Here is a 20,451-nt window from a genome sequence, read left to right as displayed (position 1 = left end):
ATTAATATAATTAAAAACTGTATGATCTGCAATTGATTTGCAATTAGATGAGGTAGGTCAAAATGAGGGCTTGTTTTCCTTTATATAAAAGGATTTGTAAGTGACTACTCTAAGCGGACAGTCTTGCTGTGGATTTTAAGAGTGTTTTCTGGGTCTTGACATCATTAAGTGCTAAAATGCATAACCCCCAATCATGATTTTTCAGTAGCCAGTATGTCATGTCCCCATCTGCATTTCCCCATCAACAGGTAGCTTCCCAGTGCCTTACAGGCAACGACTGATGTCTTTCTCCCCACCACCACAGGAGCTAACTGCCTTTGCTAACGTTGTCTCTGCACCTCAGTTATCAGCCATCTTCTCTAATTGTTTAGTGTGTTAACATGATCCAGTTAAACTATCAGCAAGTGCTCCCAGCATTCAGGCCAGCGAGATATCTTATTTCTACTTCAGACCTGAGAAAAGGCTCATATACCCATCTAAGAAAAGTATACTACTTCTTTTTGCAGCTTTGTCTTGCTTATTTTAGACCATTCTTCCTCAACAGCACAAGAAATCTAACCAAGGAATGATGGAAAGAAAAATTAGTATCACGTGCTTTTTCTTAAATAGGAAATATGTCAGCTGCCACCTTGGGCAGCGCTATACGAGACTGAGTCCACTGGTTTAGTTAACTTACTCTTGTCTGATTATTCTGGCAGCAGCATCTCCTACTCCTTAGCAACACACGGGCTCAATTCCTGAAGATACTGGGACTCCACACAGCCACCTGTAGGGATAGCCAGATTCTGCACCCACAGATTTCTCAGATTGTCAGAAAGCACATCAGGAAATACCAGGCAGGAAGAGGTAAAGGCTGTGATTTGCAGGAAGCAAGCAAACAAACAAAAAAAAGCATCCTGCCCCTCTAGAGTGAGAGAGGGACCATGTCATAAGCATGGTTACACACAAACATGACATTCTCACCATAAGCTCAGCTCCTCCACAAATCTGGACATATAGTTGTCTTCATTGCCTCCACTGACTCTGAATAAACCTAGCAATCTACTTCACACAGGCTTGCTTACAGTATGTAGTTTTGTTTAGCTTTGGAGGCAGTTTGTTCTTGTCTCAATTAGCTCTCATTTAGCCTGACCATGTTCAGTGATGATGATCTGTAGCAGAGTGATAGATGCCATTAAAAAAAAATGGACTAACTGTAAGTCGTCATATCTTGAGTTGCAGTTAAAAAAGTTAAACTTCTTGCTTTGATGTTTATAGGAGCATGAAATATTTTTAATACAAGAATAAAATTTATATTTCTTTTACTCTCCATTTTCAGTTAGACATAGTGTTTATAATAAGGAATTGCACTGAGGAGTAATTGGACCTAAACATGCCAAACCCTGAAAAGTTCATAGGCACAGTTCATTTGTCCTGACCGCAATTCCTGAACCATAAGAAAAGATTGATTAGTAGCAAATAAACACTGTTCTTCTTTAGAAGCAACTTATTGAATAGTCAGGGGATTGTGAACAGCCTACAGTACAGGGCTGCAGTCAATTTCTGCTATACTTCTCAATTGTTATATAAACGGTAACCTTGTCCTTACACTGAAGGGGAACCATAAAACTCAATGTTCAGTGTAGCATACAAAATCCAGCTATGTAGAAAGCACATGACTGACAGAAATCCCAAGAGGAAAGCTTTACTATTTAAGCTTGTCTAGTGTCTCTTAACTTCGGTGTCAGGCTCCTTGCAATTAGCTTTGGCAATCCTGGTTTTCCTGTTTATTGTAGACGAGGGAAGGAAAAAAAAAAAAACACGAATAAATAAATAAGCCAATCAACCTCCTACATACAGTGGTTGAAATCTTGGCCACACAGGCACCAGATCCTAAGTTCCAAGACCTTGGCTGGTCTCTGACTTCCTCCTAGCCCTTCCCTATGCTCACCCTAAAAAGATGGTCTGTGACCACATCCACCCAAAATGCAAGAAAAGCTGAGGTTAGTGTGGAACAGACGGTCCCTGTCCCAAAAGCAACCTTCATGACGACTGTCTTACGAGAGACTCTCTGGGCAAAGACTGGAGGCAGCAACCACCTCAGTCTCTGTTTGGCTACCATCAAACTGCAAGAAACAAAGCCAGGCTATAAATGCACAGCCGACCACTGTCCTCCAGAGAAAAAACAGCAAATAGAAGGCATTACAGAGTCACAGAACGATTTGGGTTGGAAGGGACCCTAAAGACTATCTCATTCCAACCCCTCTACTATAGGCAAGGACACCTCCCACCAGACCAGGCTGCCCAAAGCCCCATCCAGCTTGGCCTTGAACACTTCCAGGGACAGGGCATCTGCAGGTTTTGGCGGCAACCTGTTCCACTGCCTCACCACCCTCACAGGAAAGAATTTCTTCTGAATATTTACTCTAAATCTACCATCTACTGTAAAACCATTACCACCTGTCCTATCACTACACGACCTTGTAAAAAATCTCTTCCTATCTTTCCTGTAGACACCCTTTGTGTTCCAGAAGGCTGTTATATAAGATCTTCCCAGAGAGATGTTATATAGAGTGCACCTTGCACTTGGCCTTACTGAACTTCATGAGGTTCATGTGGTCCCAACTCTCAAGCCCATCAAGGTCCCTCTGGATGGCATCCCATCCCTCTGAAGTGCCAACTGCACCACTCAGTTTGGTGTCATCTACAAAATTCCTGAGGGTGCACTCAATTCCACTGTCCACGTCATTAATAAAGATATTAAACAGTATCGCTCCCAAAATGGAAATATCCTACAGGACAGGTGTGGAATCATAGAATACCCTGAGTTGGAAAGAGCCCACAAAGGTCATCAAGCCCAACTCCTGGCTCCACACAGGTCTACCCAAAGATCAGACCTTGTATCTGAGAGCCTTGTCCAAACGCTTCTTGAACTCCGGCAGGCTCGGTGCTGTGACCACTGCCCTGGGGAGCCTCTCCCAGTGCCCGACCACCCTCTGGGTGCAGAACCTTTCCCTAACACCCAGCCTGACCCTCCCCTGTCCCAGCTCCATGCCGTTCCCTCGGGTCCTGTCGCTGTCCCCAGAGAGCAGAGCTCAGCGCCTGCCCCTCCGCTCCCCTCGCGAGGGAGCTGCAGGCCGCCGCCATGGGGCCCCTCAGCCTGCTCTGCTCTGGGCTGAGCAAACCGAGGGACCTCAGCTGCTCCTCATACATCTTGCCCTCTAGGCCCTTCACCAGCTTTGTAGCCCTCCTCTGGGCACTCTCTAATAATTTTAAATTAATAATATTGTCCTTCTTACACTTCGGTGCCCAAAACTGCACACAATGCTCAAGGTGAGGCTGCACCAGTGCAGAACAGAGTCGGACAATCCCTTTCCTCAACCAGCCTGATGCACCCCAGGATACAGCCACATCATGCTCAATCACACCTATGTTTTTGTTTGGTTGTTTTTTATTTTACTTGAATTGTAGCAGCTTCACCTTATTAGCTTGAATTTAAACCAAAACACCTGATGTGGTTTCCCAGTGACTGCCAGTCAATCCTTACAGAAGGGAGTTAGAGGTCAGACCACCACCACAAGCGAGATCTATGACTCCTATGAATTCGTAAAGCATCAGTGGACTGAAGTTTTCAGTTACTTGCCATGAGCAGTACTTTTTTTAACCTGACACTACTAAGATGATCTAGGTTTTAAAGATTTGTGCACGTGAATGGCAGCACGAGCTACAGGAGCTGGGTTCCTCGCTAAGGGAAGACAACAACCCAGGTACAGTGACAGAACCCAACCCTCAGCCATCCAGTTTGGTCAGACACTGAACCAGAAAACTGAAACCACTCAACAACAACAAAGCTTACACGGCTTTAGTGCACACAGGGTCATGTGGCAGAAGGGCATACGAGCACCTCAGCATATAAATGTAACCGTAACACGTAGGCCTGCAGATTCTCAGGGGCTAATCCAGGCTTCCCTCCCACCGTGGTCTTCACTGGAATTCAGTATCAGATGACACGTGTTGCATTTGAGAACAGTGGTACATTTAGCACAAAATATTCAAGAGGTTCCTTTCCCAAGTCATAAACCTTTCTGGCACACTATGATCATCTTCCAAAGAGCAAACTCAAGTAATTCTGTAATTTCCATCCCTGAAAGGTCAGAGCCCTGACTACTAAATAATGATGTCATGATAACAAGCTGACCCTTCTTTGGTTGGAAATTGTATAGTGGCTGCCAAAACCTCAACAGGATGCTAAGAGAAAGGAATCTATATTCATTACTGTATATTGTTAAATTTGTGCTGAGAGCACTTTTGATGTACAAACCCCTGTGCTGAGTTACTCTTAAACATGTCAAGCTTCACTTAGCTCTATAGTCTTGGGTATCCCCTTATCTAAGAGGGAGCAGCATTTCTTTTGCTTCCAAGTCTAGAACAATAATAAAAGAAATGCAACAAATTCTACGCAAAGACTTCAGCAGTCGCTGGCTGACTGCTATAAGAGCTTAAATAATGTCTCATGACAAAAAGCACACTCTAATACCAATATATAGAATGTATTTTTTCCAGGAAAAAGAAAAAAAGTGCAAGAACTACTGAATTCAACAGACAAGTAAAAAACAGGAGGTTAATCTTTGACAGCATGATCAAGGCACACTAAGGGGAGGGAGTAACAGGCAATACAAGTACGAAATCACAAAAAAGTAGGATACATGATGCATGTCAGCTGTGCTGAAAAGGCACCTAAGCACCTGTTCAGTAATCAAATAATATCTACTGTGTTTGAAAGAAGCACATTGTTTTGGATAATAAAATAATTTTTATACCTTACACAAGAACAGTGCTACCACAGAAGCTTACTCCATACACTGCTTTTCCACCATAAAGCAAAAGTTCTTGGATAAAGACAGTCTGAAAGTCTAGCTGAGCTGCACTTTAAGGCCATACTTATGGCCCAGTAGTCCGCTGCATCCACTTTAGATGACTCAAACTTCCAAGAAAAATGCCTCCTCTGACCTGCAGCGTGTGAGGTTTACACTTGGGGAAAAAAAAGAAGAGTCCATCCAGATACAGCTTTATTGCACTAACCGGTCATTTTTACTGCATTGAACTAGCATATTAAAATCTTAACTTAAACATGTTTCTTCTGGGATATATTAAAATGACCCTGTTTTTCCTCACAGCAAATTTAAACACTTGCCACTATGATACTGATGAGACAGATACGAACATCATTGTTCCCCCAGACCAATAAAATAGCTGGATACCACTTCGTTTTGTGAAATGAATTGTGAAAGTTTTCACAGGGGCTGGCTCAGGTATACGACTTATTTCACTGAAGCTGGGAAGACTTAATATTTTTTGATCAAAGCAACAGGCATACCTCTTTAACCTTACTTTAAATCCTTCAAGCTTCTGTAAGTGAAAGATAGTAAGAATAAATACTCTTCTATTACGAGTCAGGCACAGGGGAAGTATGAACCTATTTTCTTATGGACAAGGTCAAAACAAGGTGCCACATGCAGTAAGAGCTTGCTCATCAGTTTGGTACTTTGTTTTGCTTTGCATAGCTTTAAGAGACTATGCTAAGGGCACAATATAATACCCACAGGAGAACCACATAAACAAAATGTTAACTTCAAATGTCACACCATTTTGGCATTAGGAAGCATTCCACTAAAGCACTACTCCAGGAATCCCAAATGCCTTTCTCCACTGTCCATCCACTCCTGTGCCCAATGAGCCAAAGGCTTGTGCTCCAAAAGCTCTCGTGTTTCTGGGAAGAAGGAATGGCCACTCTCCAAGAATTAACACAGGAAAGAGACTGGATATTTATTTTGCATTCCCCATTCTGCCACAAAGGTGCTTACACATCCCTGGGCAAGTCAGGCCTTGTCTACATAGCAAGGGTTTTGTTTGTTTTTTCCTTTTGAGAAAGTGTAGTTGCACCTGTCCATCCCCCCCGCACACAGGGGCTTCAAAGCTGAAATTGAGTAGAATTAAAACAGAAGCTCTTCGCTCAGACTTCAGAAAGTTACAAGTCAGCTTTACACCACCCAATGCAAGCATCTCTGCAACGCACAGCACACATTTCCCAACCGTAACCAGGGAACATGGATATAGACATGGGTATACAGGCCTTTGAATATGAGGTTGCAACTCCATTACTAGCTTATCTTTCTTTTAGCATTGCAGGTTATGGCAGTACCTTCCCCATAGACGGCTCTCCAAAAATTGCTTCTGAGTGAGATTGTAGTCTCTTCATTCTATCTCCAATTTTTTAATAAGCACTTTTCTTGAAAAAATTGGCCCTCTTCCTGGGCCAGTTTTCTTCCACTGTTGCCTACAGTAATGACAGCAGCAGGTACTGGGTACACTTGAGACAGTTGTCCCACTGCACAAAACGTCCATCAACATGGCCTTGGTCAATCAAGAGCAACTCAGCAGTTACTCTCAAGGGCAAAAATTTGTCTCCTAGAGGAGGCTGTCTCAGACTGACCTGCCAACCACCTCAACTTGTAAACTGAGCTTGCACCCTCTGTTACAACACAGGCTGCAATATTGGAGAAAAAAAAAATACAAGGGGAAGGCAGGAAGAATGAGAGATGACAAACATTGCTTTGCTACACAGTGCATCCTAATTGCCCAAACACCATGATGTACTTGTATAAACACTCTGTGGCTGGGGATTTGCATTCACCTCCCTTCCCCACAATAAAAAGAAACTAAACACTGTAGTTAGTTTCAATTGTATCTGATCAAGTATATAACTTTTTCCATTTCCATTAGCAGCTCATAAAGGTGGACACAAACATCAGCACCACTCCGGTCACAGCCCAACAGTAAAACGTTCGCAATCAAGCCAACAGAGGTTCCTCTGCAATAGCAAATGTGACACTCAGATTCCCAGGTAAGGCAGGTACAAAGATATACCATAGTCTGTCAAAGCACAAAATTGTAAGAACATTCATGTCAAATCACTCACATACTTCCCCAAGCAGCTAATTCAAGTCTCTCACAAATCCCATCAATATTTAACAGAGATACCTGAAAATAAACAGGGTTTTCAGTTTGCCAGAACATATTCTCCTGCAAAAAAGTGACTGTCTCAACACCAATTCACAAAATTACAACTGATAAAGCACAATCAAGAGATGGTAAATTTGGCTAATGATCTGCTCATGACTGTATTTCTGATTCCAGGGTTAATAAAATTCCATAGACCTTTCCTCTTCTAACATACTGTTACCCCAATTCCAACAACCTTCAGCTCTGTTAGGATTTTGGCTTCAGAAATAACTGAAACCATAATAATTATTAGTAGCCACATGAAAAGAGAACATCAGATCAGTCACATTTATTTTTTAGTAGTCAAACACACAGGCTGTTAAAAAGTAACACACAGGAATGAGTTCAACTTCAGTATTAACCCTCCAGGACTCGCCTACAGAATACATTTCAGTATTGACTTGACTTACTTAGATGAAATGGACAAATAATCAACGCTAGAATGGTAGGTATAAAACTGCTTTAAGTTCCTCTTCATATGCATATAAAACAATTCTAGAAATAATATTGTTATGGTAATTATTTGTAGTTTATTTTGCCTTGATTTTACTTTTCTTGATCTTAGCATAAAAACACAAAAGGATTGCTTTGCAGCGTGTATCGCATGCCAGTTCCTTCTGAAGAATTCACTGAGGAGGTTTTTTTTTTCTTTCATTTGATTATTCCTCCAAAGTATATTTTATAAGTTGGTGCTTAATTATATCAGAGATTTAGATTACGGTTTTTATTTCAAGAAATCTAATTTGGTGGATGAAGAACACAAGAGTATGATTTTAATCAATCTCCCTCGAGACTTCTTAAAATAACACTAGCTGATGACTACTAGTGAGATAGCAAGCTATTCTCTCCTCGTCAGCTGCATGTATCTTCCTGACATATTTGCTGGAATACCAGTGACAAACTGTAACATAAAGGAAGTAAATATAGCTCAGCTTACACTTCACTGAAAAGTATGTCTAATCTACTTTTTGTCACTCCAATCACACCTAGCTGTAATGATTTCCAAATGCGATGGCCTATTACCAGTGTCTTTCCCGCAGAAGTGACATCAATCTAAAGAATGGTTTTAAGGCAAGGGCATTCTTTCAGCAGCCCACCAGAACTATCAGAGAATTTAATAATGTAGGCCACTTATTTGAGGTGTGAGCATACTAGTCAAATTCATCAAGCTAAGAAAAATACCCTGGTCAAGCACAAAATCCTAGAAGTCACTGAACAGCATTCTGCCTTTGTCAACTTTTAATTATGTCATATTACCAACAAACTGGCAAGACAGATAGCACGCAGCATGTCTGGATACAGACTATTTTTAGCCTGCAATTCAATCAGCACTCTTACAATGGCTGGGATTAAAGCTCCAAGACAGCCAAGTTACTGTATATAGGCCAGTGCAATTACATGTTGAAACACGCTGAGAAAATGTGATCGTGAGCTGCAGTCAGCGTGGTGAGGAGCAACACTAGGAAGCTACTTACTGCGTGCTAGCAAATGTATTTATCAGCAGAGCCCACGCTTCTCTCTCGCCCATCTCGATTAGGAGCCCACAGAGGAAAACATTAAAACGAATGACAGCTTTACTCCACCTCCTTTCAATATGATTTAGTGCTTTTGACAGAAAGATAACATTTTGGCAACCTTGAAAAATCAATATCCTTTTACCTTCACTGGCAGCTGTTCTGATGACTTAACTTTGCCAACACTGAAGTAGCCCACGTCAATCCTGCCACAAAAACGCTACCAAAGAGACGAGAGAGTCCTCATCCTGCATGCCCCTTAACTTCTGTGCTGAAGTAGCAGGTAGAGGACCTGTACCGAAACAACATTTACAAGGATGCTTCGAAATACCTGTCTTTCATGACTGAGGAAAAAATATGCAAAACTTCTCTTCTTCTAGCCACCCAGTATGCTTTTATACATTCTAGTGTTAACTGTTAATTAAAAATGCTGAACTCTGATTGACTTTTCATCTTCGTGAGACGTATTTTCAGGCCTTTTCTCTGCACCTATACAGACTTGAAGAAAAAAATAAGGTTGTTGTTACATACAGCCTGCTGTCATATGTCTGACTATACAGACAGCTTCAGATTTCAGACTTAAGTCCTAATGTTTTGAGACTATGAAAACAGACCAAAAAAATTAATGACATAAAAATGTGATCACTTATCCTCTAAGACATATCTAAATACTATACCAAATAGTAACAACTTGCACACACTTAAACTGCAGCTAAACACTAACCAATGAAGTGCCTAAGGATAACGCTATTTCATCACCAACTTCCAAAGACAAATAATCTTTTAAATTTTGCTTTTGGTAGAGTTTCAGAAAACTAGTCTAAACAGTTTTCCTGTTCACCACCTCTGCACAGATGAGTATTAAGAGATGCTTGCTTCTAAAACAGACCCTTTGATGAGACAGGAGGGGTTACAAGAACACGTAAATCTGCTGAAGACTTTCAAGTTCAACAGACTTATAAATTAAGGCACATCTAATTACCAAAGAAAGAATATTTGCATCTTGAGATAACGTGGAAGCTTGCTGTAAGGACCACAGTTTCAAACTTAACTTCAGTATATTGTTTCTTGAAGGATGCTTTTTTGACTGTGGATCACTTCTCTTCAGCAAGTGAAAGAAAGCATCAGGAAATCCAAATGCTGAATATTCAAAGTACAGAAAAGCAAAGATAACGCCATATCCTAAGATTGGCATGATTTCACATGTGTAAGTGTGGTAGCCTTTTTCCCCCCCTCTATACATCAAAACCAAGTAAAAGTTCACCAAGAAAACAGTAATTCCCAAAAGCATAATTCAGTAACATCTGAACTGAGAAAGAGCCCAAGTCTCGGAAACTATTCTCCTTTGCCTTCCTGCAGATCAGAATTTTCTTCCCCCTCCCTACGCACATCCAGCTTTATCAGAAAAATAGCCTCTAGAGGAAGCTTCTTAACTACAATGCACGTAAGACACAAAAGCACCCAAATGAAGACTAAACCTACCACACAACAGATGAAACAACTACAGCACACAAGTTAACTGATTAACAAGGCTGAAAAAGCAACAACTGAACTCAGCATCTAACAAGCTGAAATCTACAAGGCAAGTACGATAAATTTAAATGCTTTATTTTTAATGCATTTTAATTATTCAAACTCCCTATTCTGTTCAAAAACGTGAAAAGGGGGCAAAAGCAAACACAGTGAGGAACATTACAATATAAAATGAAAGACGCATAAGACAGGAGAGGAGTGCTTGGGTCACAAGCAAACAAAGCAACATACACCTAATCCAGATAATTTTCACTTCTTTCTGCCTCATATAGCCACAAGAAAAAACGTGTCATGTATTATAATAAAACCAGAACAAGAAATTCACAGTGAAATAACAGCCTTTGAACTGTGACCGTTAATGATCATTGCAATATATGAATCATTTAGATTACTAACAGATTAAATCTGACATGTCTACCTGAATTAAAATGCCTTGTTTTACTTATGCCCTACTTTTCCACCTGTTAATAAAACTGTATACCTTAACTTGATGTTGCTGAAGAGTTATGGACCTTTTGCATTTATAAAAGAAGCTTAACTCAGGTGGTAGCATAATACAGAATATTTGAAAAGAAAAGTGATGAACGCAAGAACAAAACGTGTAGAGCACGTTTTGCACAAATTGTGTTACTTGCCTCAGTACCTCTTTTTCCTCAGACATGTTTTTCAATGAAAACAACAAGAACAAACAGAACACAAAAATCATCCATTTTCCAATCACATTAATTTCCTATAAAGACAACTAAAAGAAGGAGTTAAAGGAAACCTGCCTCATGAGGGAAAGTTTTGAAAATCTGATAGTACTAGCAAAGGCGGTAATCTTCAGACCCACATTCATAAGCAGACATGGCTGAATCTGCAGATCTCGGCTCTCCTTGGCGCTCACCACTACCAAGCACCTCAGTCCCTTCACCCTTTTGAACACAACCAGGTGCAAAAGAAAAAAGGCCACGACAAAGAATATCCCACAAATTCCCTTACTTGTGACAAGCAATGGTCATTTCCTTTCTCCCCATTGCTGATCACTCCCCCTTCTTCTCCAGCTGCTCATTGCCTTTAATTGTCCAGGCCCTGCAGGATTGCTGCACCACTCGGGTGCAAGAAATAAAGCTCACTAGGCATCCTTAATTCTCTGCCTGGCAAACCTAGGGGTCTGCCTGGGCCTACACCAGAAAGAGGGCTGAGGATTGCAGATTTCTGCAGGCAAACTCCCTCACAATACCAGAGATGGGGGGGGGGGGGGGGGGTAAATAAATAAATATTTGGATGTGGAGCCAAAGGACACACTTCAGGGACAGCTGCTGCAATATGGTAATAAACACAGGGTAGACAAAATGCCAATTTTTTCTGAAAGACTGCTATTTACATCTGCCACACAGCTAGAAAGGTGCCATCCCCGGTGCCCTGAAGAAAACTGAGAACTGCTGTTCTACCCTCACAAAAAGCAGGCGCAAGTCCGTGTTCAGCATTTCACTAGCACAAATGAGTCTCCTGTTGGTGTCCTGATTGTGTGTTCTGCCATTAATGCTCTTTCCCTGCAAACGTGGCTGTAAAATAGCCTCACAATAATGAAAACAGGACACGCACTCTTTCATTTAGCCTTACCTTGCATGGGAACCTTAGATTTGCAACCAAGCTGGCTGAATTGTGAGAGTTACAGCTTCCTCCTTTGCCATTCCCCAATATGTGCCAGGTGGTTCACAAGGACTATGCTGAGCAGCCCTACCAGGCAGGGGCCAAGAACTTGATCTTCTCATTGCTCGTAACAGAGCCAGCAAGAAAAGTTAGGCACAAAATCCCCAGTCAGCTCACCAGCTGCCGGAACAGCCACTTTACTTCTGAAGCTGTTACATGTGGCTGCCATGGCATACTTACAATTCCAAAGAAAATACTTATTTTCTTAATTTCACTATGAAAGGTTGAAGGGCTCAGTAGTAAATCTGAGGCAAACACCTTCAAAGAACAGCTCTAAAAATGTCTCATATTTTCGTTTTGGAATCAAAATCGATCTTTTTACAATTATTTTTTTAACGGGTATAGTCTGTAGTTTCTAAAAGCAGAAGATAGCACAGAAGCTACAATGAAGTCATACATTTCTTTCCCTCTTTCCTAAGCAAGGAAATAGAAACTGTGTGGTTTATTCCAGTATAATCATGCTTGCTGTGTACAATAGGAACATTGTATTGCTTTGTCTGTATCAATATAGTTAAAAGCAATGCAACTACTTTCCCTACACAAAGCACAAGAAACGATTTATTATTTTTATGGCTTAAGGCCATAAAGCTTCACTTACATGCATTAGAATACATACCTGACATGATTTTGTATTACAGCTTGTTTATTTATGCAGCTCTTTCTCATCTTCACAACATCAATAATTTAACTGTTAGTGATCACAAGACACCACCAAGTCCATTTTTTTCAAGTATATGTACTTGGTCTTAAGAACACTCTAGAAAAATGACTAAAAGGAAATTCAGTCATCCCACTCATTGCTATACAACCTACTGATCACTGCCATGTAAAATGGTGACTGATATTACCAAGAGACTAATAATAACGCTTTGGAGCCCCCAGCACAAGAAGGATGGGGAGCTGTTAGAGTGGGTCCAGAGGAGGGCCACAAAGATGATCAAGGGGCTGGAGCACCTCTCCTACGGAGAGCTGGGGCTGTGCAGCCTACAGAAGAGAAGGCTCCGGGGTGACCTCATTGCAGCCTTTCAGTACTTGAAGGGGACTTATAAAAAAGATGGAGAGCAACTCTTTGCTCAATCAGATAATGACAGGACAAGGGGGAACGGTTTTAAACTAAAAGAGGGGAGATTTACATTAGAGGTGAGGAGGAAATCTTCACTCAGAGGGGGGTGAGGCACTGGCACAGGTTGTACAGAGAGGCTGTGGATGCCCCATCCCTGGAAGTGTTCAAGACCAGGTTAGATGGGGCCCTGAGCAACCTGATCTAGTGGGTGGCATCCCTGCCCATGGCAGGAGGGTTGGAACTGGGTGGTCTTTGAGGTCCCTTCCAACCCAAACCATTGTATGATTCTGTGATCTTCACTGTATGAGGAATGACACACATGTCATATAGAAGAATTTTAAATAAAGTCTTTGTTTAGCAATAGTAATTGGTCACCCAGGATCAAAATTAAGAGTTTTCCAGGACTTTGTAATTCTGGTAAATACTGTACTCACAAAATAGGCTGAGGGTCAGTTTAGTAGTACAAATACTAAAGTCACGTAGTCATACTGTAAGTGAAGGTAAAGATCTAAGCTTTTTTTTTTTTTTTGAGCATTCTTAAAACGCTGGGAATGATAGAATTACTTCTTAAGTGTTTGGAACTGGAAACTGCAATGCATTTTTTAACATATATGTGTTAAGCTGATGACATGTGGAAAGTGAACTTTTAAGTCTCACTCACCTTTACTTCAATAATTTCACGTGCCAGATGGTTGCAGATGTTTCAAGGTAGCTGAGCCTACTAGAGAGCTCACTGCTACTTTTGTCCCAACTTGCTCCTCTGCTAAAATATGCAACAACATTCCTTGCTGTCTTCTTAATAACCGTAATACAATATAAAGTTAATATGAATATAATGCAATCCAGGTGGTGTGGAAAGTGATGACAGAGGTGTAGTAGCTGGCACCGTTTCCCAAGCCAGCACCGAAGCAGTATCCTATCCTAGCACACAGGCACAGCCTCCTGGAGCACTGTTTACTACAGAAGGTGTACAGCCCCTGCCCAGACCCCTTGCAGTCACTGAAAAACACAAGACATTTGTTGAAGGAGCAGAGGTCCTAACCTGTCCTGGCTGAATTCCAGGCAGGACAACTGCATTCTTTTGAAGCTCCGTGTAGGTACAACCTTCCCTTCCAGCTGTGGTGTTTCTGTGAACATTTTAGACTGATGCTGCAAAAAGTTCTGGATGTTTAAACAGCCAAGAGAGTGGACTTTAAAGCTGAGAGCACTGCCTAGGTGATAACGTGACGGATGGGCGATTTAATGCCTGCTGGCCTTACAAAGGGGCAGTGCACACAGCAGTACTCCTCCTCACAGCCACACACGCCTGATCAGACATAAAGAAAAGGGACTCTGATTTAGACCCCAATTACTTAGAAGGTAGGATGGCTGTGAAAGCACAGGCCAGAGAAAACCGTTCCAAAAGTTTTTAAAAGTCTCGTGTTATTTGGGACAACACCGGATGAAGAAGAGACTGCAGCACACCAAGTCCCATGTCTTTCCCTGACCATTCCTCCACAGACAGATACGACTGATGTCTTCTTAGTCTCTCGCTTACTGAAGTCGTTAGCAATCCTCACAGAGCACTTCCAGAAAAGTTTGGAAGAACGGATGCATCTATAACAAGTTTGAAATCTGTAGCTGCAAGGACAAGACTTGGGGAATTATGAAAGCAAGGCCTATCTCCTTCCTCTCCACCTCCCTTGTTTGACTACAAGCGTCCAGTAAATACACGGTGATACGAGCTTCCAGACACTGCATGTTTCAAAATCAAACTATTTTTAAACCTACCTAGCTGACATCATGTTCATTCCCATCATTGTTAAAACTACGAAGACTCTTGAGCTATTAGCAGCTAAGCTAAGAGACCTGCAAGAGAGAAATGTCAAGCTGAGACCTTTGACCTTGCAGACAGGTCTGGTCCACTGCTTTTACAACACACTTCCCAAGCCTAAATCAAACAACCGAACTGAACTGTAACCAAACTGAGCTATAACTTGTCCAAGCTACAACTTGTCAAAAGAACATTGCAAGAACTTCAACGACATTAAACTGCCTGAGATAAAATCCAGCGTTTTACAGCTAATTTGTACGTGCTGTAGTGGGAACTTTGCCTCTGTGAAGGCCCATACTGCCTAAGACAGCAAGCTGCCAGAGGCTGGGCAGCTTTTCACGTTTGTGCTTCTGAGTACGTTTATGCTCCTTCAGAGCAGCATGTTTCATAAAGGGCTCTGATGCGGTTCATGCTCTCAAGTCAAAAGACAGAGCTTGATTTTCCCTCGTTTGCCCTTGTAAACGCTTCCCCAGGAAATTCACACATACATGACCACTCCAGGGTCAATCCCTTGAAGTATGAGATTTTGTAAACTCCAGAAATACTTGGTTAAATCCAGAAAACTTTAAAACCTGTTGGAAATAACTGCTCTATTAAATCCCCTCATCTCTAGAAGGATGAGAAAGGGCTAATGTTCAGCAGCCTCAGGGAGAATTTGAACGACCCAAGCATCTTGACAGCCCTTGACTAACACATTCCTCAACCACCCCATCCCAGTCCTTAACAGTGATACTTCCAGACATCAGCCGGTTTCCCTTGCCTGTGGGTTCATTTTCCAAGGTACAATACTGTCGCAGCTTCTCTCTTCTATTCTTCACCTCCTGGGAGAAGCATAACGGCCAACCCCAACACTTTTTCTTCAGAGAACAGCAGCTTTATTTACTCCCGTATCCAGCAGGATCAGGATCCAAACCATCCTTTTTATCCTTCTGCATAGCCTCTATGCTCCAAGGCACTTAATGCCGCTGTGCTTCAAGGAAACCTAGGGAGAAGGAGCCAGTTTATACGTTTTTCGCTCTCAGAAAACCAGGATGATACCTCCTGGCATTGAGTTCAGTGCCAGGGCTGAGCCCCATGCCAGGACATGACCTGGTGGAACAGTCCCTGCTATCGGTTTGCACCACACCACGCCCCAGGGTCAACCGGGGCTTTTAATCTAGGGTTAAATCACAGCAGTTAAAGATGGAAATCCGGATGGCTTCTTTATGAATGAAACTCCCAGAGCCCTGTAGCACCAATTGGATTTATTTCCTCATCCCACTATTTCTTGAATGACGCTGCTCCTACTTACAAACTCTTGGAAGAGAAGTTGCCTCAGCTTTTTTCAGGGGGAACAAGAGGTCAAGCCCATAATCCTTATGGCATTGTATCTTCCCCCTTTCCACCACGACAACCAGTACACCATATGCACCATGAGATTTCTTGGTTTTCCGCTGTTGTACAAAGTATTTCAATTACATTTTATTTATAAATTAAACAGTGTGATTTCCTATACTACTATGAACATGTACTTCTCACAGAGCGGTCCTAACACTGAGCAGTATGGTGGGATGTGAAAACGAAATATGGCAACATACTCAGCATGCTATAATTATATGAATAAGTTCAGAAGATCTCTAAAAAAAGCATACCACTTGACATTGGCCATGTATATATATCCACTCTCCTGAATGACCCTGTGTCAGCAAGTCAGAGGTATCAAGTAACTCAAAGCAATTCAAAACCAACAAACCCAAAGTACCGAATTAGATTCAAAGAACGTTATTGGCACAGGGCCCAAGCCACAAATTTAGATCCAGTTCTGAATTTTCCCAAGGTTCACAGAAATGGGCAAAAGGGACATCTGAATTCAGAGTCCAGACTAGATCCAGTTCTCATTAATACCAGGGACAGTGAGAAAGAGAGTCATAAAATACTCTGAAACAATGCGGTAAAATAGCACCTTTGGCAACCAAACCGACACAAGCAACCCGTAAAAACTCTGTAGCATGGCTTAGTTTCTCAACAAGAGCTTTTAGACACAACCAGAAATACTATGACAGAATTTGTGGCACTCGATTGCATCTCCATGAGTCACCGTCTCTGTGAAACCCCCATCAAGGCATCGTAAACCTCGTGAGACACAGCAGGCAAGCGTTCCTGAAGGCAGCGCACCGTGGAATTCAGTTCGGCACGCGTGCCCTGGGAACACCTACCGGGTGCACGAGGCAGGGCTGAATGCAACGCCACACACGGTGAGCTGCTTCATCCAAAGGTACGGCCGTAGGGAAAGGCGTGTGCACATACAGAAGCAGGAAAAGAGGGAAAAAAGGAGGAGGTTACAAACAGGCATCTAAATCCAAGGGGGAAAAAGAGAAGAAGGATTACAGAATCTTTTCCTTTTCAGCTTTCCCAGCTGCAGTGCTTCACCTCATCCACATATAGGGTGGTACATCCCATCCCAGCCAGTGCTCCCAGATCTTGGCCATCCAACTTCAGTGCACTCCTCCACAAGGATCCAAAGGCATTGCCAGACACTGTAGTCTCAGAAGACACTTTACAGTTCTAGACTTGCTTCCAAACTCAAATATATTTGTAAGTTTACAGAGAAGAAGAAATACACCTCTTGATTTCATACGTTGGTTTTCTTTCCAAAGAACTGAACTGCTCTTTGGAGCCAAACTCTAACATTTGTTGGTTACAAAAAAGCCAATAGCGTGATTCTTTAACAGCTCAGTATGTCAAAGGCTTTTTCATTTGAATTTTAGGGGGCATTCTTAATAATTTATTATAATGTACAGTTTACAGTGACTTGAAATACACAAGTTACTTTCTTACTAGCTGTAAAAATACTGTTGTCACCACCAGTTACAACCCCGCAGAGTCACACACAGGCACGCAGATGTACAAAGCGATGATCTGAAGGCACCTCGCTTCCAAAGAATAAGTCAATATTCATCTAAGTCAAAATCTGATAACTTAAAAACTGATGAAAGGAAAAAAGCATTGATCATTCACCTGCAGAACTTGTCAGCAAGAAGGCCAACAGCTTAGAAGATTTCAGGATGATTTAGACATCAGTGTTACTACCTATTTCAGCTATACGCACGTATGTCTGTTTCAAGATATTTCACGCTAGTCACCATCAAGACACCAAATGGACCGTTAATCCATTAACTCACTGATTTTCAAAGTAATTAATTAATCAATCAAGCCTCAAATACATCAAATTGAACTGACAACTGAGTTTCAAGCTACACTCTGCTTTGACAGATGCATTCCTCTGAGATCACAGAGATCAGGGCAAACTTGAGGACAACTGGGGAAAAGCCCTGCTCGGTCAACTAACGTGGCGACCTCCTCGAGACCCGGTGAATACAGTCTGAAGGAAAAGCTTCAGAAAAAAAAATATCTCCTCCACTATAAACAAAAGTAGAAAGCCTTTCCTTAAGAAGCGACACAAATCTGTAGGTTTACAAAACCGCACACACAAGGTCTAATGATGAATACAGCACGGCTGCTCTAACTGCAAGTGCTCACAAAGAATTAAGCTTTACGTACATCTACTAAAGGTAAACAAGTCTAATCAACTTTTTTTTTTCCCCCTAGTAAAAGCCAAGGGAACACCAAGAGACACAATTAAGGCACCCCAGAAATAGGCCCTGATTCTACAAACACCAAGGTAACTTTAACCACGTAAGCAGATTCCCATGAGCCTACCCATAATTAAACCAGCAGAAACAAACGTTTGCAATAGCCAGAGCCTCAGATTAACAAGCCACTGGGATGGGTGCTGCCTCTAGCTGAGCAGCTAGCTTCCAGTAGCACCTCGAGGGACTTCTGCCATCTTTCATCCAAAGACTGTAAATCCCCTCTCCAAACATGAAGTAAACTTCAGAAACACACTGTACGCTGAAATGCAGGTAGAAGATAAATGTATAGAAAGGATCCTGAATTTGGGGTGGCTCCTAAAACACAAAAACCCTGTGTTTTTTTGGCTAGTAAAGAGTTATAAAAAAAGTGCAAGGGCAGCATTGAATGGAAAGTAAAAGCAAAGCACAACACAGTGGAATCCTCTTGGAAATTAGGTTGAATTAGCTGTAAATTCAGATAAAAACGGTCTTTTTATTCCCTTTATTAGGTGTCAGAATCTGCCCTGTCCTTCTTTTAATTAGCTCTGACTCCAAAAAAAGCCTCCCTCGGAAACAATGGGACCAGTCTCTGAATGAGGGACTACTGAGCACATGAAAACAGCATTGACCCAGAGCACCACGAACTTACAAAGTTTTTGTGCGTTAGGCAGCGCTCTGCTCTCTGGATGCTGTATCCTTGGCAACTATTATGCAAGAAACTGTCCTACAAATGCAAAACTTCTGTCTGCTCCGAGAGCTTTTCTCTGAAATACTTTCACTGGGCTTTGGATATCCTTAAATCGAAGAGCACACACAGCCCTTTGTCATCCTCCCGCAGGCTCCCAAGAGGAAGATACAGCGCAACAAGTGATGTTAAGAGAGCATTTTCCTCCCACTTCATCAGAGAGCAAATAAAAGTTTTACAACTTCTGTTTTCTTGGGGAGAAGAAAGAAATGAAAGAAGTGAACGTCTTTGCCTTTTTGCCTCCAGCACACGCTGCAGAACAAATGTGCAGAGGTAAGGTTGATAAGGAAAGATGTTATTACTCCGCCAGTCAACGGCATTGTCACAAAACCTGAAAATTCACGGGTGATGCCTGCCATAAAGGGCAGGATTGAGGCTGCCAGCACGTAGGAGGCGGCAGGTGAGAGCTGACAGCGGCTGCCACCAGCACCAGCCTGCAGCGCTGAAGCCACCGCAGCGCTGAAGCCACCACAGCCCCTGCTGCAGCCGCCGGGCCCGCAGAGCCCCACAGGGCTCTGCCGTCCCCAAACCACCCTCTTCAGCTGCCAGAGGCACCCCACGGGGCCGGGGCCCGGCGTTTTGGGGCCGCCCTCGTCCCGAGGCGAGCCCCCGGTCCCCGCAGCGCTGCGTTACCTTGTGCGGGGCGCGGAGCAGGCGGTGCACGCCGGGCAACTGGGTGCCGAGCGGGATGTCCTGGCGGAAGGTGTAGAGGGGCGGCCGGGTGGGCTCGGGGAAGTTGGTGCTGTTGAAGGGGTCGGTGTCGTCCAGGAACTGCACCCGGCAGAGCAGCGTGGCCATGGCGCGGCCGCGCTCCGGCGGCTGGGCGCTGCGTGCCCGGCTCCCCGCCCGCCTCACAGCCGCCGCCGCGCCCCGGGGAGGCGGCCCATGGCCCCTTCCCCGCCGGGAGACGGAGTGCGGGAGCGCTTCGGGACGGCGGAGGAGGAGGAGGAGGAGGAGGAGGAGGAGGAGGAGCCGCGGGCAGAGCGGGGGCGGCGGCAGCAGCTCCCCCGTACCCGGCCGCAGCACGCCGAGCGGGCAGCGGGGCTGCCGCAGGCAGCGCAGGGCGGCGAGCTCCCCCCCGCGGCCGCCGCCTCAAGGATCGCGGCCGGCCCCTTCCTCCTCCTCCTCGTCCTCCTCCTCGCCCTCCTTCGCCGCCCGGGATCCCCCCGGGCCGAGGGGGAAGGGGAAGGGGGGCCTCCTGGTCCCGTCCCCCCCCCCCCCCTCCTCCCGAGAGGGGCTGCAAATGGCCGGGAGGGACGGGGGGAGCTGGTGGCCAGGTCACCCCAGTCGGCTGTGGGGTGTTGATCCGGGTCAAGAGGGGAAAATGGAAATAATGCCTTCTTTGCCACCGAATAACGGAACCGGCTTGCAGCGTGGGTGTCAAGTGGGTCGGGTGTTTTTCTCCGGATGTATACAAAACCCCTCCTAATTATTGC

The 20,451-nt window shown here is 43.5% G+C and overlaps 1 protein-coding gene across 10 annotated transcripts in view; it reads right to left on the bottom strand.

Annotated features, from left to right (window-relative positions):
* The window catches only part of FHOD3 (formin homology 2 domain containing 3), a 396,018-nt gene extending 376,034 nt beyond the window's left edge, over positions 1 to 19,984 (bottom strand). For 4 of the 10 annotated variants that reach the window (XM_040548932.1, XM_040548933.1, XM_040548934.1 and 1 more), the window contains exon 1: positions 19,649 to 19,983. In XM_040548932.1, coding sequence (XP_040404866.1) covers positions 19,649 to 19,813 — 165 coding nt within the window. In that variant the 5' untranslated portion in view covers positions 19,814 to 19,983. Of the gene's footprint in view, positions 1 to 19,648 lie in introns of all 10 variants that reach the window. The other 6 variants (XM_040548937.1, XM_040548935.1, XM_040548942.1 and 3 more) reach the window with 4 other exon arrangements.
* Positions 19,985 to 20,451: the final 467 nt, after the last annotated feature.

Source organism: Cygnus olor, chromosome 2, assembly GCF_009769625.2.
Source record: "Cygnus olor isolate bCygOlo1 chromosome 2, bCygOlo1.pri.v2, whole genome shotgun sequence".
NCBI classification, from domain to species: domain Eukaryota; kingdom Metazoa; phylum Chordata; class Aves; order Anseriformes; family Anatidae; genus Cygnus; species Cygnus olor.
Note: the sequence above shows the minus strand (reverse complement) of the source record. Positions and strands in the feature narration are given on the sequence as shown.